This window comes from Littorina saxatilis, linkage group LG12, assembly GCF_037325665.1.
Source record: "Littorina saxatilis isolate snail1 linkage group LG12, US_GU_Lsax_2.0, whole genome shotgun sequence".
Taxonomy (NCBI): Eukaryota; Metazoa; Mollusca; class Gastropoda; order Littorinimorpha; family Littorinidae; genus Littorina; species Littorina saxatilis.
In genome coordinates, this window is record NC_090256.1 from 63257341 (window position 1) to 63277509 (window position 20169).

A 20169-nucleotide genomic window follows, 5' to 3' on the forward strand; every position below is an offset into this window, starting at 1 on the left:
CAGGCAAGACTTGGCCTGCAGCTACCAGGGCTTGTAGGGAATTACTGCCGTCCTGTCGCGTACCGGCAACATCCTGCAGGTAGAAATTGATAAAGATGTCCAGCGATCTCCAGTATGCAGCATCAAGGACTTTTGCCAGCCTTCCTGAGCGAAGAACTGCCAGCGAAGAGGCCCACGCCCTGGCTTCATGGTCCTCATCTTCTGTTTCCGGTTCGGTATCGTCGTCTGCTACAGCGTTGTCGGCTTGACCGTCTGCTTCGATGATGCCAGCTTGCTCATTGATTTCAAGTTCACAGTGCTCGTGAAACCTATTTTATCCGAGAATAAGGCGACGTCGTGTTTAAGGCGACCCCACGATTTTAAGTGAAAAAAAGAAAAGCAAAAAGTATGGCTTTATAGTGGGAAAAGTACGGTGGGTCTTTCTACTGTGGGTCTCCTCTTTTAAGACCCAGGCCCCCTCCTAGTGAAGACTTCCTCGTTTTCAAACCCACACTTCTTACATTTTTTTTAATTGAAAACACCAGTGAATCTACCTCCCTTCTACTGACCGGCACGGTTGGCCTAGTGGTAAGGCGTCCGCCCCGTGATCGGGAGGTCGTGGGTTCGAACCCCGGCCGGGTCATACCTAAGACTTTAAAATTGGCAATCCAGTGGCTGCTCCGCCTGGCGTCTGGCATTATGGGGTTAGTGCTAGGACTGGTTGGTCCGGTGTCAGAATAATGTGACTGGGTGAGACACGAAGCCTGTGCTGCGACTTCTGTCTTGTGTGTGGTGCACGTTATATGTCAAAGCAGCACCACCCTGATATGGCCCTTCGTGGTCGGCTGGGCGTTAAGCAAACAAACAAACAAACAAACCTCCCTTCTACAACTTCCCTTCTTTTAATTTCAGACCTGATTTTCTTAGTTTTTGTGTTTGTTCTTAGAAGGGTAGTTCCACTGTATCTGAGACTCGAGACTCCAGATTTTACGGTCCTTATAAAAACTAGGAAAATTGCCATGCAAGAGTGGGAACGGCTTATAACTGTTTTTTCTTGCTACTGTTTCAGACATGGTAACGACAGCTCAAACAGCCTTGTGGGATTGGGAGGAGGGGCCAGTGCTGCTATCGCCACCGCTTCCTCCCCAAGCCCCTCCTTCACCTTCGGGGAGAAACACTCCTAGTCACACACACACACACCCATACGCACGCACATATATACCACACAAACGTACACGCATACAAACATTCTGACGTTAGCAGGGATTTGAACCTGCGATGACAAAAACAACGGGCACGGATTCAGACTTTGTGGGGCCCGAATCACTGGCCCCAAGGTCGGGTGAGCGCTTTGACAAGTGACCCTTGACGGGACCCGCCCGCTGAGTCTTTCTGGACAAAAAAAAAAGGGCTGTTTTGTTACTGGTAAGAGGCCCTGTTTTATTCTTCCTTGTGGATTCCGGCTCATTTCTGTGGCTCACCTCTTCGCCCCGCTGTCTGGAGAGTGCTGGGAGGATTGGTTTTTAGTTGTATGCAAGATTTTTTGCTTGCGTAAGATGGAGAGATTTTCATGTGTTGATGTAACGGAGAGAGGTTGAACTACTTTCCTGTGTGATTGTGAGAAGTAGGAAGAGTTTATAATGTGTGCGTCGAACTGTGAGGACACTTGCATGTGTAATTGTGAGAGATAAGAAGACTTCAATGTGTCAGTGTTACTGTGAGAAAACTTTCATGTGTAATTTTCAGAGATAGGAGGACCTTCATGTGGCCGTGTAACTGTGAGAGATAGGAAGACTTGCGGTTAACAGAGTGAGAGATGGACAACTTTCATGTGTCAGTATGACTGAGGTGGTAAGACCTTCACGTGTGAGTGTAATTGTGAGATACAGGAAGACTTTCATGTGGCTGTGTTACTGTGTGAGGCAGGAAGATTTTCATGTGGCTGTGTTACTGTGTGAGGCAGGAAGACTTGTATGTGTCGGTGAGAGATAAGGTAAAGATGACTTTGATGTGTTTGTGTACATGCCTGTTTGGGAGGGAGGAACACTTTGATAGGTCAGTGTAACTGTGGGAGAAAGGGAGATTTTGATGTGTAACATTAACTGATTAGTCTTCATGTGTAGTTTTTTTTAGTGAGATGTGATCTCAATGTTTGAAACGTGTGTGAGTGTGATTTCTGCGTTTCAATGTATTAAACAGAAGCAGATCAACAAGAATGTGTTTGGCTGATTTTCAGTAATGGTATAGCATCAGATAGCTCACCTCTGCTAACAAAAAATATAAAAAAATAATTGAAACAAAGGGGGCCCTTTTGGGTGCAGTCTTGTGGAAATCAATGTTATATGCTTTGGCTGAAGACCTTGTAACAAATCAGAGATGATCTATACTTTGAGATTGGTTGTACTCATGTGGAGCTTGTGAATCAACTTGTGTGAGTAGCTCCAGTTGAGATGCTCTGCCCTGAAACCCAGAAGAAGAAGAAGCTATGCCATAGAGAGAGTGGCCGCATTTTGTGTGCTGATAAAAATTTGAAGAAAACAGGTTGAAGATGTATGCAAGTTTAAACATGTATGTCAAGTGTGGATGTGTGTGTGTGTGTGAACGGGACACACTTTGTACACACAAGCAAGCAGATGTAGGTAAATGCATCCCATAATATGTGTGATTGTGAAGCCATAACACGCAGGCATATACATTTCAGGTGAATGTAGGGTATTATGAAACTTGTACAGTGGTGGGGTTGTTTGTATAAATGGTGCAAAATGTGTACATGTATTTGGGTTATCCCTTTTGAGTGATATTTGTGTGAAACCGATGTAGAATCATTTAAGTTACTTTTATTTTTCTCACGAACAGATCATGACATACGTGTGTGAGAGTGTGTATTGTAGAAGTGGGGTTGAAGTGACACATTGGAGATACACTCGCAATAACTCGCGAAGGGTGAGTGTGACCGATTTGAGACATGCGCAAAGAAGACAAATCCAATGCTGCTGCCACAAAAATGAGAGAATGGGGAACATGACGAGGAATCAAATGAAAGAGAAATGTGCCGAATAATTTGAGCCATATTTTTCTGCTGCCAGCAGTCACAGGGAGAATGCTAGAACAACAAAAAAAGCTGCTTGTTGTGCCATTGACTGTAACTATTTCAGAAATTGTTGAATTCAAAGCTCCACACTTTTGGGGGGAGATGCAGCATACGTGAGTGTGACTTGACCAAGCCAGTGGAAAGAATCTATCCGCATTTTCACACTTCCACGCTGCAAGGTGGGCTTGTGTGAAATTGGCCTTTCTGAGGGACTATCACTTGAAGGATGAGGCTACTGGTTCATTCTGATGAAAACAGATGTTTTTGTTTTGTTTCTATAATGAGGGTGACTGTTGTCTCTGAACTTTGGGAGAGGACGTGACTTGCTTTTAAATGTGAAAGAGCGAATCTGTTAAACATTTTCAGAGTAATTTCATAGCAAAACAAGGATAAATCCGTCTTTCACTCCTACTGGGTTAAACCTGAGCAATACGTGGACGATTTGTTTTCTGATCTCCTGGTGAAAGGAATTACACATCCACCTAACTGTTGAATGGACATTTGTTATCTTCGTGAGTGTGTTAATTTTTCTGCAGTTCCGGAAAAACACCATGACAGGTGAGAAAGAAAGAAAAAAAGACTAAAAATGTCCGATAATTTTTGTGATGAAATTGTTAGCAAATATTTCCTTGAAACGTTTATGCAGGAGTACACTGTAATTGTCATTTTCTGTGGTATTTTAATTTATAATTAACAAGAACAGAAGATTCCTTAATTGTTCGTCACCATATTCAGCAAGCCAGTTGCAGTTGCTGAGAAGAGAGATTTGAGTTGTGAAGACAGTGATGGAAAGATCCACCGGCTCCAACCAAGATTCATACCCACCCACTTGGATACTGTGCATTGTTGTCGCCCTTCTGTTTTGTTTTTCGTTCTCTCGTTGAGGTTGTTCACCCCATTTGCTGGTACTGTGGAGTGAACTAGTGGCATTCTGATGTGATAATCTTCTGACAGTCCTCCTCAGTCTGGCACCAAGAGCTTTAAACACATCACCTATCACTGGAGGTGGTCCTTGGCAGAGACAATAAAAGCCACCATGGTATTCATCATTAACATTTTCGTCGTTCAGTGTCGTACGTACAGTCTCTGTGAAACTGAAACACACCTTTGAAAAAAAAAGGAGAAACACTATACATACATGCTGACTTGGTTGATGAGCAGAACAGGTATGACTCAGAGTCAGTTGTGCCGTCAGCGTCATTTTTTTCTCAAAGAAAAAGTATTCTCTGCTTTATTTCATATCGGTGCATGCATGAGAGTGGATGTGTAAATTATATTGACACAGCATTTGTGAATCCAGGGAGAAAACAAGACCTGTTTGTGTGTTTTGTGAGTTTCTTTGTGGTCATCCCTTATTTGGTGCATGCTCTTGTGTCTGGGCACACAAAAAAGAAGAGACTTCTAGGTTGTCCGTGCATAGTGAGAATCTGTAGATCAGTAGAATGTGTCCTTATTGTAGTACGTTCTGTAGTTGCACAAGAAGTGAAGACAGAAAGGGTATTATATTTTCTTTGCGGCGTCAGTGTCCCCTTTCAGACAAGAGAAGAAAAACAAAGAAAATAACGAGTACATGTAGTGTATTTTTTTCTGAGCCGAAATTTACCCAGCAGAACTGGTGTTTTAAACTTGGGAGTGTGATTTGTGACTGATTTTATTCTCTTACAACTCAGCATTTTTTCACCCATGTGCTTTCTTTGGGCGTGAACTTGATTGGCCCAACAAAATGAATGCAACTAGCACTTATATATAAGTCTGCATGACGCAGGGGTTTTTAGTAACATATTTATTTTTTTCTTTATTGATTAAACAGGAAAAAGCATGTTATTAATTATATGATTAATTGCAAAGAGATAATTACTTTAAAAGTGTATACGACTTGGCATGTTCAGAGAAAATCAATAGCATGTTTTAAATGATTATGAAGCAAAATTGAAGGGAGACTATGCAGACTGAGGTCCGCAGATCTCTTTTGGCCTGGGGGTAGGAGTTCATTTTATCTGATATAAAGGTAACGCACAACAGAAACCCTGCACAGTGTTTTCGAATAAAACGGAGACTCGGTGCACATGTTTTAGGGCACAGTTGACTTCTTAACTGCTTCCAAGTCAGGGTCACATGCAAGGCACCACTGATTTCCGTTTGTCACAGACAAGTGGCTTTGAAAAACATCACATAACTGTGCTCTAAAACATACTCGTTAAATCTTGAACACTCTAGTGCAGTTCTTTTCACCAGGAAAGTGTAGTATTGCACCTTTAACCCAGAAGATATACATTTTTGTGTATCTCAGAACAACAATTTTTAAGCTTTTAATAATCAGTTTTGTTGTGACAGAAATTATGCCCAAATAAATTTGTAACTGCTGAGACCGATAGTAAGATACGGTGCTAAAACACCACAGCATTTTCACAATTCCTAATTCGCATTCTACGTTTTCAAGTTCTGTACTAAGTTACTCGAGGACAGCAAGTGTTGAAATAGTATTTTGAGGTCATTCAATATTGAGAAAAAAATGATTCAAGCAAAGTTCTGCCTCAAAACTTTACTTAAATCAGAATCTATTAAAATTCAATGTTAGGAGTACATTTAACAAGCAGATAGGTTTACCTGCCAGTTTTGTATGAAGGCAACAAACCTATCAATGTTTAGACCAAGTTATGATCAAACAGAAATATGAATTGACTTGTAGTCGTAGTTATTAGCATAGCACCAACACCTGAGTCTGAATTTGATATTAATGTCAACAAGTCATAATTCCTGAAAGTCACCCTGGATCTTTGCATTTATACGATATCTGCTGTGACATGTTGCCAGTGTTCATTTGGAATATACTTATGAAGTCAAAACACACTTTCAGCATGAGCTTGCAAAGAATGATCTGTCCTTGAAGGGTCAAGAAAATGATCACCACCAAACAAATGACACGTGATTGTATGTGTTTTTGATTGATCGGTTGCCAGTGACAACAACCGAATTATTGTTTTTCCCTTGGACATATTCATTTGAATAAATAATATGTTTGTAAGATATCGTTTCTTTTGGCTGAGACAGTGTTATCATTGGAGGGAGGTTGTGTCCCCTTTTCCCTCCTAGTACCTGTACATTGACTTTTGATTGACCTTTTGTCTGATGGCTTGATTGGACATGGTATACAAAGCTGAGCATTATGTTGTGATGACCATTGGAGTGTGAGTGAAGTGAAGCGTGTCGCGCTTGAAAAATGTGTATGAGGATGAAGTGACTTGTAGACCGATGTGTAATAAAGAATACTCAGACTGGGTTCAGTCTGCACAAAAATAGTCTGCAGTGTGTTTATTTGTTTGTTGAAATATGTTCAGTGTGTTTCTTTATTTGTTGAAATGTTGTTTTCAGCGTGTTTGTTTGTTTGTTCAAATATATTGTTTTCAGCGTGCGTGTTTGTTGAAATATGTAGTTTTCAGTGTGTTTGTTCGTTGAAATATGTAGTTTTCAGCGTGTTTGCTTGTGGAAAGTTCTTTCTGTGTTTGTATGAGACTAATGGAGAGAAAATAGTCTCAGGATTGTATTAGACCTTGAAAGCTCTCACTCACCACTGGGGTCCTGATTTGGCCTATATGGTCCGCTGGACCCAAAAAGCAACAACTAACTCGCTCATCACTACCCCGTTTTTTGTGTGAGCGTGTTTCAGGGAGAGAGAGAGGCTGACGGACATCTTGTATTCATTTTCTCTGCTCTCTTCAATTTTACTCTTCCTCTTTCTTCTTCTTTGAGTGAATTAGTGTATGCACAAGAAAACAACAACAGAGGGATGGATTCTCCATTGCAATGATGTACACAGAATCTCAAGTATCTTTGGTTGAAAATAAACACAAATGATAAAACACAAGATAAAGAAACAACAAGTCGCGTAAGGCGAAATTACTACATTTAGTCAAGCTGTGGAACTCACAGAATGAAACTGAACGCACTGCATTTTTTCACAATGACCGTAGTCCGCCGCTTGTGCAAAACGGAGTGAAACTGACGAGCCTGTTGAGCGCGGTAGTGGCTTCGCTGTGCTGCATAGCACGTTTTTCTGTACCTCTCTTCGTTTTAACTTTCTGAGCGTGTTTTTAATCCAAACATATCATATCTTTATGTTTTTGGAACCAGGAACCGACAAGGAATAAGATGAAATTGTTTTTAAATCGATTTCGGAAATTTAATTTTGATCATAATTTTTATATTTTTAATTTTCAGAGATTGTTTTTAATCCAAATATAACACATTTATATGTTTTTGGAATCAGGAAATGATGTAGAATAAGATGAACGTAAATTTAGATCGTTTTATATAAAAAAAATGTTATTACAAATTTCAGATTTTTAATGACCAAAGTCATTAATTAATTTTTAAGACACCAAGCTGAAATGCAATACCGAAGTCCGGCCTTCGTCGAAGATTGCTTTACAAAATTTTCAATCAATTTGATTGAAAAATGAGGGTGTGACAGTGCCGCCTCAACTTTTACAAAAAGCCGGATATGACGTCATCAAAGACATTTATCGAAAAAATGAAAAAAACGTCTGGGGATACCATACCCAGGAACTCTCATGTAAAATTTCATAAAGATCGGTCCAGTAGTTTACTCTGAATCGCTCTACACACACACACACACACACACACACACACACATACACCACGACCCTCGTCTCGATTCCCCCTCTATGTTAAAACATTTAGTCAAAACTTGACTAAATGTAAAAACCACACAAATGAAACAAGATTGTTACAAAACTTCAAACACCTTTAAAGTCATTTTTTCCTTCTATCTCATAACTTCTTTATTCAATCTCTGGAGTATTTTGATAAGCTTTTACAGATGCCGTTGCATTTTACAGTTTATCACAGAAAAGGCCGACACAACACTGAACAGTCAAAAGTACTCGATCCTGCTCATTATGCACCTTCAAGTGTTGAGAATTTGTCCTTGAAAGTGGTTCTGAAAAGAATTTGTCTGTTCATGCAGCCATGTATGTACAGATAAAACATTTAGATAAAATGTATTTGCATTTAGTTAAATGTCTTGTCACACTAAATCTTGGAGCAGCAATTCAAATCAAAGCTAACGTTTTTGTTCCAGGCTTTAAAAAGTGTCACCAAGGCCAACACCTTTTCTTTTTTTTTAATATATAAAGCTTTAACTGTACGATTTTGACAGAATTGCGTCAGTTCATACCACGCCACTTTAAACATACAAACAATTTCTTCACACTAATACTCCTCCACGCCGCCATCTTCCTCCGCCCCTCCGTCAGCAGTGTCGATGCCCACCTCCTCGTAGTCCTTCTCCAGGGCCGCTAGATCCTCACGGGCCTCGGAGAACTCGCCCTCCTCCATGCCCTCCCCCACGTACCAGTGGACGAAGGCACGCTTGGCGTACATGAGGTCAAACTTGTGGTCCAGACGGGCCCAGGCCTCGGCGATGGCGGTGGTGTTGCTGAGCATACAGACGGCACGCTGTACCTTGGCAAGGTCACCTCCCGGAACGACGGTTGGGGGCTGGTAGTTGATGCCCACCTGTGTGGAGAAAGAGTTAAAATGGAAAGACGAAAAGATTGAGGTTGTCCCAAGTGTTAAGGTTTGATGCAGAACTGTGGTGTAAGACACAATATTGCATCATCCTGCTCGAACCTGCACAAAAAAAGAAGGAAAAGGCAAATGATGCCTGTCCCATCCCTTCTGGATTCCCTTTCCACAGGCATAACAAAACCTGAAGTAGTCGAGTTGTGTCAACGCCAACCAGAACCATGACAAGTCGGCTCTTTCCTTCAACTTGAAGGCAAGGTCAGTTATTTCATGGTACTGAGACCCTTTGTCCCCTGAAGACCATAGGCCATCGAGGCCGCTTGTCCATCCGACTCAACTCTGTCCTGTCCTTTCCTCCTCTGTCCAGCTGCATTCTTGTCTCTTCAGCTCTGCGCCTCAGTGTCTCGCCTCTGGGTGTGTCTTGGCCTTCCCCTCACCGTTTCTCCTGCGGGCATCCAAGTCAGAGCCTGGTTGGTGATACTCGATGTTGACTTCCTGAAGTCTGTCTTTAATTGAGCCCGAAGTTGACTTCACGAGGACTTTGCCAAGTCATTTTACCGACAATTCAGAGCCAAATCTTTGTGCAGCGAGCTTCGTGAAGTAGATTTTGCGAAGTCGGCTTCGTCCAATTACTTTTAAAAACCGGCACGGTTGGCCTAGTGGTAAGGCGTCCGCCCCGTGATCGGGAGGTCGAGGGTTCGAACCCCGGCCGGGTCATACCTAAGACTTTAAAATTGGCAATCTAGTGGCTGCTCCGCCTGGCGTCTGGCATTATGGGGTTAGTGCTAGGACTGGTTGGTCCGGTGTCAGAATAATGTGACTGGGTGAGACATGAAGCCTGTGCTGCGACTTCTGTCTTATGTGTGGCGCACGTTATATGTCAAAGCAGCACCGCCCTGATGTGTATGGCCCTTCGTGGTCGGCTGGGCGTTAAGCAAACAAACAGACAAACAAACAAACAAACAAACACATTACTTTTAAGGCGGTCCTTCATTGAGCCCGAAGTCGACTTCGCGAAGTCTTCTTTAGTAACCGAAAACGCAGTGCTAAAGCTTCGTGCAGCCAGCTCCGCGAAGTATACGTCGCGTAGTCGACTTCGCCCAGCTAAGGACAGGCTTGAGGCTGGAGGGTGTGTCAAATCCAGCCCCTCGTCCTCCTGAGGATCTGGTTGTCAACTGACTCCTGTCCTGTCCTTTGGTACAGCTCTTCGTTGATGATTCTGTTGGGGCTGCTGGAGTTGAAAATACACTCACACTGGTTTCACACACGGTTTTACAAGACTATTGTTCGGCTTCACACCCAAAGGGCTAAGACTAGAAGCCGCTAACAAAAGATAAACTTTTAAAAGCTATATTTTGCCTCCGAGCAGCGTACCCACCTTGAACCCAGTGGGACACCAGTCGACGAACTGGATGGAGCGCTTGGTCTTGATGTTGGCGATGGCAGCATTGACGTCTTTAGGCACGACGTCACCACGGTACAGCAGGCAGCAGGCCATGTACTTGCCGTGACGGGGGTCACACTTCACCATCTACGTGAGACACAAATTGATACTGTTGATTATTGCTATATTGGTATTATTTTTATAGTCCTGTGGGGGTACATTCTCGGAAATTCAGGACGCCTTATCCTTGAGGAAAGAAATTTGCCATACTGCGGCACTACCCATTTTGTTTGTTTGTTACTTTTTGTGTGCATGTGTGTGTACAGTACTTGGCAAAAGAATCGCAACTCATCCGTGCCCACTGTCGTCATTTTCTAATTGTCGTAAAATATGAACCAGATAAGGTACATAAAAAAGGAAGACAGATTCGTGGAGGATATTTTACTGGCTGTACGATTAGTGCATATTATTTAATCGTTTTCTGTTTTTTTACCTTTTCATAAAGTGTGTATTACAGGGCAGAGCTCAAGCGAGTAGTGATTGCAGGCGAACGTGTCACTTCGACACGCTACAAAAATCATAAAAATGCATATTTTTCGACCAGGTAAAGACAGTTGTGGAGGAAATTCATCTCTCAACATGATTTTCCCCGACCAACCCTTTTAAACACCGTCTAAGTGATTTATGTTCATTTTTCTAATTATGTTACGCTTTGGCGATTAATTCAAATCAAATGATCATGTTGAGAGATGAATTTTCTCCACAACTGTCTTTACCTGGTGAAAAAAAAAAGAGAAGCATTTTTACGATTTTTGTAGCGTGTCGAAGTGACACGTTCGCCTGCAATCGCTACTCGCTTGAGCTCTGCCCTGTAACACACAGTTTATGAAAAGGTTAAACAAAAAACCGATCAAATAATATGCATTAATCGTACAGCCAGTAAAATAACCTCCACAAATCAGTCTTCCTTTTTGATGTGCTTTATCTGGTAAATATTTTACGACAATTAGAAAATGACGAAAAATCACTTGCAACAGTGGGCGCGAGGGAGTTGCGTTTCTTTTGCCGGGTACTGTACATGTTTGCAAGCCCTGAGACTTTTACCGTGAACTTGGGATATTTATAAGGCGAATGCGTTGCATAAGCCGGGGGTGTATACCAACACCAAGGAGAGTCTGCACAACGTTGACTCTGGGAATTATATAAATTTGGACATGCTTCCTGTATAGAGTGGGATTTTTAATTTTATAATGTGTATACGTGTATCGTGTGTGCAGGCAGAGGCAAATCTCGCAAGGCCACGCAAGGTCACGCAAGGTAACACGATTTGGCGGGGCTGGCCTATAATGCAAGACGGCTATTCAACTGAAAAGTCCTTCACCTGATTGCAGGGTTCGAAGCAGGCGTTGGTGATCTCCGACACAGACAGCTGCTCGTGGTAGGCCTTCTCGGCGGAGATGACGGGGGCGTAGGTGACGAGGGGGAAGTGGATACGGGGGTAGGGCACCAGGTTGGTCTGGAACTCGGTCAGATCCACGTTGAGGGCACCATCAAATCTCAGAGAGGCCGTGATGGAGGAGACGACCTATAAGGACAGCAAAGTCTAATATTAGTTGGGCGAAGTCAACTTCGCGAAGTCTACTTTACGAAGCTCGCTGCACGAATTTCTGGCACTGAATTTTCGCGATGTCAACTTCAGTCGGGCTTAAAAAATAAATAAATATGTGGGCTTATAGTCCTTCATGTTAATATCCGTTTAAAGGCACACTCCTTCCCGCCCCTGGAGCAATGTTTTGATTAGTGCTTTTGTGAACAAGAAACAATTAACAAGTGGCTCTATCCCATCTCCCCCCCCCCCCCCCCCCCTTTCCCCGTCGCGATATAACCTTCGTGGTTGAAAACGACGTTAAACACCAAATAAAGAAAGAAACACTCCTTCCCGTGACAACGGTTCGACTCATCATCTCAAACATGGCCAGGGTTGTACAAGGGATAAGGCCATCCCTCCACTTGGACACGTACTTTTCTTTATTTGGTGTTTAACGTCAGTTTTCAACCACGAAGGTTCTATCGCGACGAGGAAAGGGGGGGGGGGGGGGGGGGGGGAGAGAGAGATGGGATAAAGCCACTTGTTAATTGTTTCTTGTTCACAAAAGCACTAATCAAAACATTGCTCCAGGGGCTTGCAACATAGTGCAATGTATGACCTTACTGGGAGAATGCAAGTTTCCAGTACAAAGGACTTAACATTTCTTACATACTGCTTGACTAAAATCTTTACAAACATTGACTATATTCTATACAAGAAACACTCAACAAGGGTAAAAGGAGAAACAGAATCCGTTAGTCGCCTCTCACGACATGCTGGGGAGCATCGGGTAAATTCTTTCCCCTAACCCGCGGGGGGTGGACACGTACCACGCCTGAATTTCTCTATGAGATAATAAAGTATTCTTATTCTTATTCTTAAAAGTCAACAGCCTGATGGGTGCTCCGTGTGAACAGTGGGCATTTGTTTTCATGAATTTATTTAGTAAAGATCGCACTATTGTCTTTTAAAGAAACTAAATCACACACAAATATCACAGGAAGCCGCGAGCAGGGTACTGATATTTGGTATGGGACGCAGTGGAGGGATGGTCTTTTCCCATGTAAGGGCCTGGCCCGATCTGAGACTGACGGTGTGAGCCACCAAACTGCCTGCACGCGAAAGCCTGATAATAATTAGGCGAATCGACTTCGCGAAGTCTACTTCACAAAGCTCGCTGCACAAAGCTTTGCCATTGAATTATTTGAGTAAAAAGACTTCTCGAAGTCTACTTCACAAAGGTCGCTGCACAAAGCTTTGCCATTGAATTATTTGAGTAAAAAGACTTCGCGAAGTCTACTTCACAAAGCTCGCTGCACAAAGCGTTGCCATTGAATTATTTGAGTAAAAAGACTTCTCGAAGTCTACTTCACAAAGCTCGCTGCACAAAGCTTTGCCATTGAATTATTTGAGTAAAAAGACTTCTCGAAGTCTACTTCACAAAGCTCGCTGCACAAAGCTTTGCCATTGAATTATTTGAGTAAAAAGACTTCTCGAAGTCTACTTCACAAAGCTCGCTGCACAAAGCTTTGCCATTGAATTATTTGAGTAAAAAGACTTCTCGAAGTCTACTTCACAAAGCTCGCTGCACAAAGCGTTGCCATTGAATTATTTGAGTAAAAAGACTTCTCGAAGTCTACTTCACAAAGCTCGCTGCACAAAGCTTTGCCATTGAATTATTTGAGTAAAAAGACTTCTCGAAGTCTACTTCACAAAGGTCGCTGCACAAAGCTTTGCCATTGAATTATTTGAGTAAAAAGACTTCGCGAAGTCTTCACGAAGTCAACGTCGGGCTGAATTATAAGGAAGGCCTTTAGGACAAACTAAGTGAACACTGACGCGAAAAGCGAACAATCTTCGTGACGGGTGCGCGTCCCACCTGGCCGATGAGACGGTTGAGATTCTGGTAGGAGGGGCGCTCGATGTCCAGGTTACGGCGACAGATGTCGTAGATGGCCTCGTTGTCCACCATGAAGGCGCAGTCCGAGTGCTCCAGGGTGGTGTGCGTGGTCAGGATGGAGTTGTAGGGTTCAACCACAGCTGTCGACACCTGCCAGCAATAATGTGTTTGCTTGATTATTTGTTGGTTTATTTTTTTAAAATTTGTATTTTTTTTAAATTTTAGCTTAAGACCGCATGGGGCCATGCAAGACTGATTCAGCATCAATCTTATTCTTTAAGGCCGCCTCCTTCGTTCAGGATTCCGCAGACCCTTGCTACCAAGTTGTCTTCCTCTCGGACGCCCTTTCAGTCCTTCAGGCCCTAGAGAACGACAAACTCCCACAGCTGGCCAAAGCATTACAGATGGTCAGACAAACCAGAAGAGTTGTCCTCCAGTGGATACCAGCACACTGTGGGATACCAGGAAATGAAAGGGCAGATGAGCTGGCAAAAGAAGGAGCCGTGGAAGACCAACCTGAAAACAGTGTCAGCTTTAGTGAGCAGAAGACAATCATCAAGGCATTGATGAGGCCAAGGACAAACAGAGATGACTACCACACAATGTCCAGAGAGCAGCAAGTCAACCTCATCAGGCTGCGTACTGGCCACAACAGGCTCAATGCTCACATGAACCGAAAGTTCAAGCTGGCGCCATCACCAACCTGTGCCTGCGGTCAAGAGGACCAAACAGCGGAACACATCTTACAGCGATGTCCCTTACTAGATGAGGAACGAAAAGAAGTGTGGCCGTCACCAACTCCCTTGCAGACCAAACTATACGGCAGTCGACAGGAATTGGAGAAAACGACAACATTTATCACCAGTGCTGGACTGATTGTGTAACCTCTGCGAACGCCAAGAAGAAGAAGAAGATTCTTTAAAAGCAGAGAGGTTGCAAACGTTCAAAAATCAAGAATCAAAAAACAAAATTAAACGTTCCAATTACTTAGCAGTCTTGGTGGGTTTTTGTGTGTGTATCGTTTTCTCTGGGTTGTTTTCGGCCTACTCTGAAAACTATTCACTTTTAAGGCGTATCACGGTAAAAGAGAGAAAGTTCCTTAATTAAAACTCATCTCACACTTGAAGAGCAGGGTACTTGGCAAACTCAAGCTGGGACTTTTTCCCGAAGTCACAATCACCACCGACCAGTTCCAACACCAACAACACCACAATCACCCACATCCCCACTCACACAACTACCCACCCTCCCATCCCCAACATCACCATCTTGACTTGCCGTAATCACAAATACAAACACCACTGCCACCACTACCAACACCATCAAAACTACAACCACCCGTACCACCCCCTCCCCCACCAAAACCATCATCACGCGTGCCTGAGGAGCAGGGTAGACTTCTTGTCGTAGTCACAATCACCATCACCTCCAGCACCCGAATCCCCCGAAATTAAATGCCTCCACCCTCTCCCGCTCACTCATTCCCCCCTCCCGTCCCCGCCACTCAACCCCCCCCCCCCCAACCAACCACCATCTTGACTCCTACCTGACGAGCAGGGTAGTTGGCGAACTCGAGCTTAAATTCCCCCTCCCTTTCCCACCCCCACCCCCAACCCAACCACCACCAACTTGACTCCTACCTGACGAGCAGGGTAGATGGCGAACTCCAACTTAAATCCCCCTCCCTCCCCCGCTACCCCACCCCCCCCCACTCAACCACCACCATCTTGACTCCTACCTGAGGAGCAGGGTAGATGGCGAACTCGAGCTTGGATTTTTTCCCGTAGTCGACGCTCAGCCGCTCCATGAGCAGGGAGGTGAAGCCGGACCCTGTCCCTCCCCCGAACGAGTGGAAGATGAGGAAGCCCTGGAGACCGCTGCACTGGTCAGCCAGCTTCCTCAACCTGTCCATCACCAGGTCCACGATCTCCTTGCCGATGGTGTAGTGACCCCTGGCGTAGTTGTTGGCGGCGTCCTCCTTGCCCGTCATCAGCTGTTCCGGATGGAAGAGCTGTCTGTAGGGTCCCCGCCTCACCTCGTCTGTGAAGAGGTCATATTGTCTTGTCATTTCGGTGGGTTGTAAAAACACGGGCGAAAATACCCAGCATGCTTCCCCGAAAGCGGCGTATAGGTGCCTGAACGGCAAAAACGGTGATACACGTAAAACATCACTCGTTCAAAAACACGAGTGAACGTTGGAGTCTCAGCCCAAGAACGAAGAAGAAGAAGAAGTCTTGTCGTTGCTATGACCATCTTTGGGACATTCTTAGCTAAGTCACATCACCATTTTTTACATTTAGTCAAGTTTAAAATCGTGATCGTGATTGGCGTTTTTTTTATCTTTCTGTGACCGTGATTGCCGAAATTTCCATTTCTGTGATCGTGATGGGACTTTGCCCGTGATCCATGATGACAAAAAAAATCAAATCTCGTGATCGTGATCGTCATTTGTTTTCATCATTGACTGCGGTGATCATTGACAAAAATCAAGGTAACTGTGATCGTGAAAGCTAAAATTTCCCTTCCCGTGATCGTGATGATACCCCCCCTTTGGGGCCCTCATTGCTTGGGTCACACCCAGTTATCCACTTTCACGCGGACAGCACTCCTGGGCCGAGTTGCGCGAAGCGGTACTGGGTGCCGTCCAACTGGGACGGAATAAGCGCGGGGTCTGATTGTAATCACAACAAATCTTAATTTAAACACATTCGACCCCGCCGGCAGCGATCTGGTGGCACCAAGTCTCGCTTCGTGCACTGACCTCCTCAGCCCTGAAGAACAGAAGGACCCTACCGACAACTGTGGGCTCGAGGTCCACAAAGACAGCCCTCGGCACGTGCTTCCCGGCCCCCGTCTCGCTGAAGAAAGTGTTGAAGGAGTCGTCTCCCCCTGTGTAGTTCTCCGTGACGACCCCATCTGGTCGTATCCCGTGCTCCAGGCAGTACAGCTCCCAGCACCCGTTGCCGATCTGCACCCCAGCCTGCCCCACGTGCACTGAAATACACTCACGCTGCTCGCCAGCGCGGTGACGGAATAGCAATTAGCAAGGAAAGTGATGATGAAGCAAATAAAGTAATACACATACTCGCGCGCGCACTTGCACGCACGTATGCACACCGTGGCACACACACACACACACACGAGCGCGGTGAGCTTGCACGCACGCTCACGCACACGCACACGCGGCACACACAAGCCGCACACACACACACACACACACACACTGCATGAACCGGGCCCATGCATGAACCGGCAGCACAGACAGAGAGACTGACCGGGACGTATGGACAGACAGACGAGCGGACGGACGGACGGACGGACAGACAGACAGACATTTTCACGGAAATATTAATCTACTAGCGATTAGATTCAGTTCCGAACTGCATGCAAAACCCCAAAAAGACACAGACAGAGATATTTAAACTCAGAGAGATAGGGAGAGGCACAGAGATGGAATGAGAAAGAATTGAATTGAATTGAATTGAACTTTATTTAAAGGCACAGTGCAGCTCACAGCCTTCGTTTTGCGTTTTTGTTGCAGCTGAGTGCATTTACAGTTCAAAAATCCTCATATGGTAGTAAAACAAACCCAAAACTACCCAACGACGACATCTGTGAAGCTCGACAGTTTCTTGTTCACGCGAGTGCATAAATTAACCTAGTTATTACGTGGTGTTTGGTCGGAGTTCGATTCAACTGAGTGATTCCGACCTCCATTTTGTTTTACACAAACTCATGATGACGTCTGACATAGTTTGCTAGTGACGTGTCTTTTTGTGCATGATGTGGTGATCTACCTGATCTGAATTTAGATCCAAAAATAGGTCAAGACCAGCCGGGTCCGAGTACGAAATGAATTCGTAAAAAAATCGCAGTTCTTGACTCTTTGGGTGCAAGTCAATGAAACTTGGTAGTTCTTCTAACGGATAGCTGCCTGATGTATGACTAAAAGCCCCAGGGACTCCGTGCACCTGGATTTGACAAGTTCAGTACCTTTAACAAGGATTAAGATTTAAGGCTACGCCTTTTCTTACAATCTGTCCTTGGGACGCATAGACACACAATTATATAATTAAAAAATTAAAAATTAAAAAGTTAAAAAGTTAACCAACAAAAGGAGATCGAAAAACTTCAGCACGTCGATGACGATGATGATGATGATGACGATGATGATGATGATAATGATGATGATGAAGATGAGGCATGAAGAGCATACATGTGTGGTTATTCATAAAATCAAATGAATACTATGCAGGTAATTATAAATACAAGCTGGTAGCAATCGAACATGTAGCAATAGTATAACAAAAATATGTTCAGAACATAGTTACAATGCACAGCATATCTTTGACGTAATACTAAGTGTGGTAAATCAAAAGACGTTAAACTACTCAGACATTAGTGTTTTTTTAACACATTTTTAAAAACTTTTTAATGACTTTAAGTGCTTAAAGGATGATGGAAGCGAATTCCAAACTGAAGTACCCGAAAAAGCACGACTGGTCTTATACAAGTCAATTCGTGGAATCGGTGGGATCAAGTTGACCGACCCATATCTGTGGGTAGCTTAATTAAATAATGATGTAATGTCAGTAAATCGGCACTTTACCGTAAAGAGAGAGAGAGAGAGAGAGAGAGAGAGAGAGAGAGAGAGAGAGAGAGAGAGAGAGAGAGAGAGAGAGAGAAAGAGAGAGACAGAGACACAGAGACACAGAGAAACAGAGACGAAGACAGAGAGACAGAGAGAGAGAGAGAGAGAGAGAGAGAGAGAGAGAGAGAGAGAGAGAGAGAGAGAGACAGAGACAGAGACAGAGAGACAGAGAGACAGAGAGAGCACGTATATATTGACACAATGCTCTTGATGCACTACCGACACTGTCACACATGTGCTCTGCCGACGCACACAGGAAAACTCATCGTACCGAAATGCAAAAGGTAATCACACATGGCACAGTTGCAGCCTGTTCTGGCACCGGTATGCACTGTTCGGTTATCTGCCTTTGTCCCTCTAACCTTCTCCTGACACTAACCTTCGTCTCAGCCGACTAACAACACACTACACTGAACCGCTATGTGCAACTGCGGCAACTGACTGGCACATTTCCAAAGTAGGAACCTCGATCTCCTTTTTACCATCGCCATCGCACTTTTTGTGCGAATGCTTTGTTGCTCTTTTCGTACTACTGTCGGCACGTTCTGATCTGAGAGCGAAAGATCGGTTGAACCGCTTGCAGATTATGCGCTACGTCTGACATCATTATGCAAAGAAAACTGAAAAGCACCAGCCTGAGGGTTACAAACAAATGCTGCTGACTTGGGGTTTCGGTTACTGAAAATTACTACGTTTTGACATAATTATCGTCTCCCTTTACGTGGTTCTCACTGAGCTAATTATAGTACGTAAGTTCAGTGATAATTAAGTGGGCTTAAATTTAATTTGTATGCGTAAGTTAATTAAGCAAACTCGGTTACCTTTTAATGTTACTTACCATGCCTTTGTTTGCAGACTATGCCACGGTTGCTTACATTGATATGCGCGGATTAAGGAACTTGACGCATGCAGATTATGAGATAAAAGGGTAAAAATGTGACGTTAATACAGAAACATATACACAGAGATAAAAATCGACTGTCGATGACATTTTCTTATCACAACACAAACAACAGACATAAACACGAAAAAGAGCTTGTCAGTTAGGCATGACACAAAGATTATCGGCCCTTTCAAAAACTGATGCATAAGCCCTTTACGAACTGAAATACTGAAAAGCTAGGGAAAAACTGATATGGACAATCGAATAATAATATTGACACAGAAATAGTTGTGAAATAATTATTATTGAGACGTATAGCATCGTCTTTGGTAGGACCGTCACTAAACAAGTGAGGAAACACACTGGCTTTATAACATGGAAAAAGACTCAATACATACAATGCAAACTTGAGATAACTTTCTACTTACCATACTGATTTAATTTTCACGTAACTGAAACTCTGAACTCACAGGAGATAAAACCAAGGAAACACTGACCAAGTCCCTCACGCAAGCAAAAAGCGCCCGAAGTGAGAGAAAAAGAAGCAACGATCACACTAAACACGACCCAAGGGCGCCAGACACTTGTAGGTTCAATTCGCCCTCAGAAAAAACCCCAAGCAGTTTGGCAAAGGTCACAGGTGACACTGAGTTGAAAGGTCACGAGAGAGAATTTGATTGGATGATTCTGCCCCATTGCCAAGGTAACGTTATTGTGGCACAGCGTGTGTGCCTCAGAAAGCTATATTTTCGTCGTGGTGGTGGTACCAGTCTGAGGCGGTTCGCGCGGCAACTGAGAACGATTGTGCCGGAGTGCCACCTGTTGGAACAAATTGACCATATTCGCTGTGCTATCGAACTGAGGATCAACTGAGAAACATATATAGTAGAAGCAGGAGAAGAGGCTGTAGGAGGTAGAAGAACTTGAGAAGAAGACGATGATAAGAAAGCTGGAAAGAAAAAATTATTTCGCGTGAAGTGATATCAAAACATTTAGTTAATCTCAGTGCCGGTGTAACGAAGGCTCAGATTAATCCTGAACTCAGTTTTCTCACCGGCTTCGTTGCCGATCTCGCTTAAAATCCACACTGACTATCCTCCCAAAACGGTACACCTATTGAAGGAGAAAAGCTTGCAGTTTCTTGCA

The 20169-nt window shown here is 43.8% G+C and overlaps 2 protein-coding genes across 6 annotated transcripts in view; one reads left to right on the forward strand and one right to left on the reverse strand.

The window, feature by feature from the left end:
- LOC138982520 (serine/threonine-protein kinase tousled-like 2) overlaps positions 1-6372 on the forward strand; it is a 59802-nt gene extending 53430 nt beyond the window's left edge. For all 4 annotated transcript variants that reach the window (XM_070355822.1, XM_070355823.1, XM_070355820.1 and 1 more), the window contains one exon: positions 1049-6372. In XM_070355822.1, the coding sequence (XP_070211923.1) occupies positions 1049-1163 (115 nt within the window). In that variant the 3' untranslated portion in view covers positions 1164-6372. The remainder of the gene's footprint in view (positions 1-1048) is intronic.
- Positions 6373-7852: 1480 nt separating this feature from the next.
- LOC138982521 (tubulin alpha-1 chain-like) lies at positions 7853-19634 on the reverse strand. 2 transcript variants are annotated; one of them, XM_070355826.1, is made up of 8 exons: positions 19452-19634; positions 18979-19038; positions 16283-16499; positions 15228-15529; positions 13469-13639; positions 11383-11586; positions 9996-10148; positions 7853-8608 (listed from the first exon to the last, which is right to left on the reverse strand). In XM_070355826.1, the coding sequence occupies exons 2-8, from the start codon at positions 18979-18981 to the stop codon at positions 8303-8305; spliced, it is 1356 nt and encodes a 451-aa protein (XP_070211927.1). In that variant the 5' UTR covers positions 18982-19038; positions 19452-19634; the 3' UTR covers positions 7853-8302. The 2 variants fall into 2 exon arrangements, with proteins under 2 accessions (XP_070211927.1, XP_070211926.1); XM_070355825.1 differs by lacking the exon at positions 18979-19038.
- Between the last annotated feature and the right edge of the window lie 535 nt (positions 19635-20169).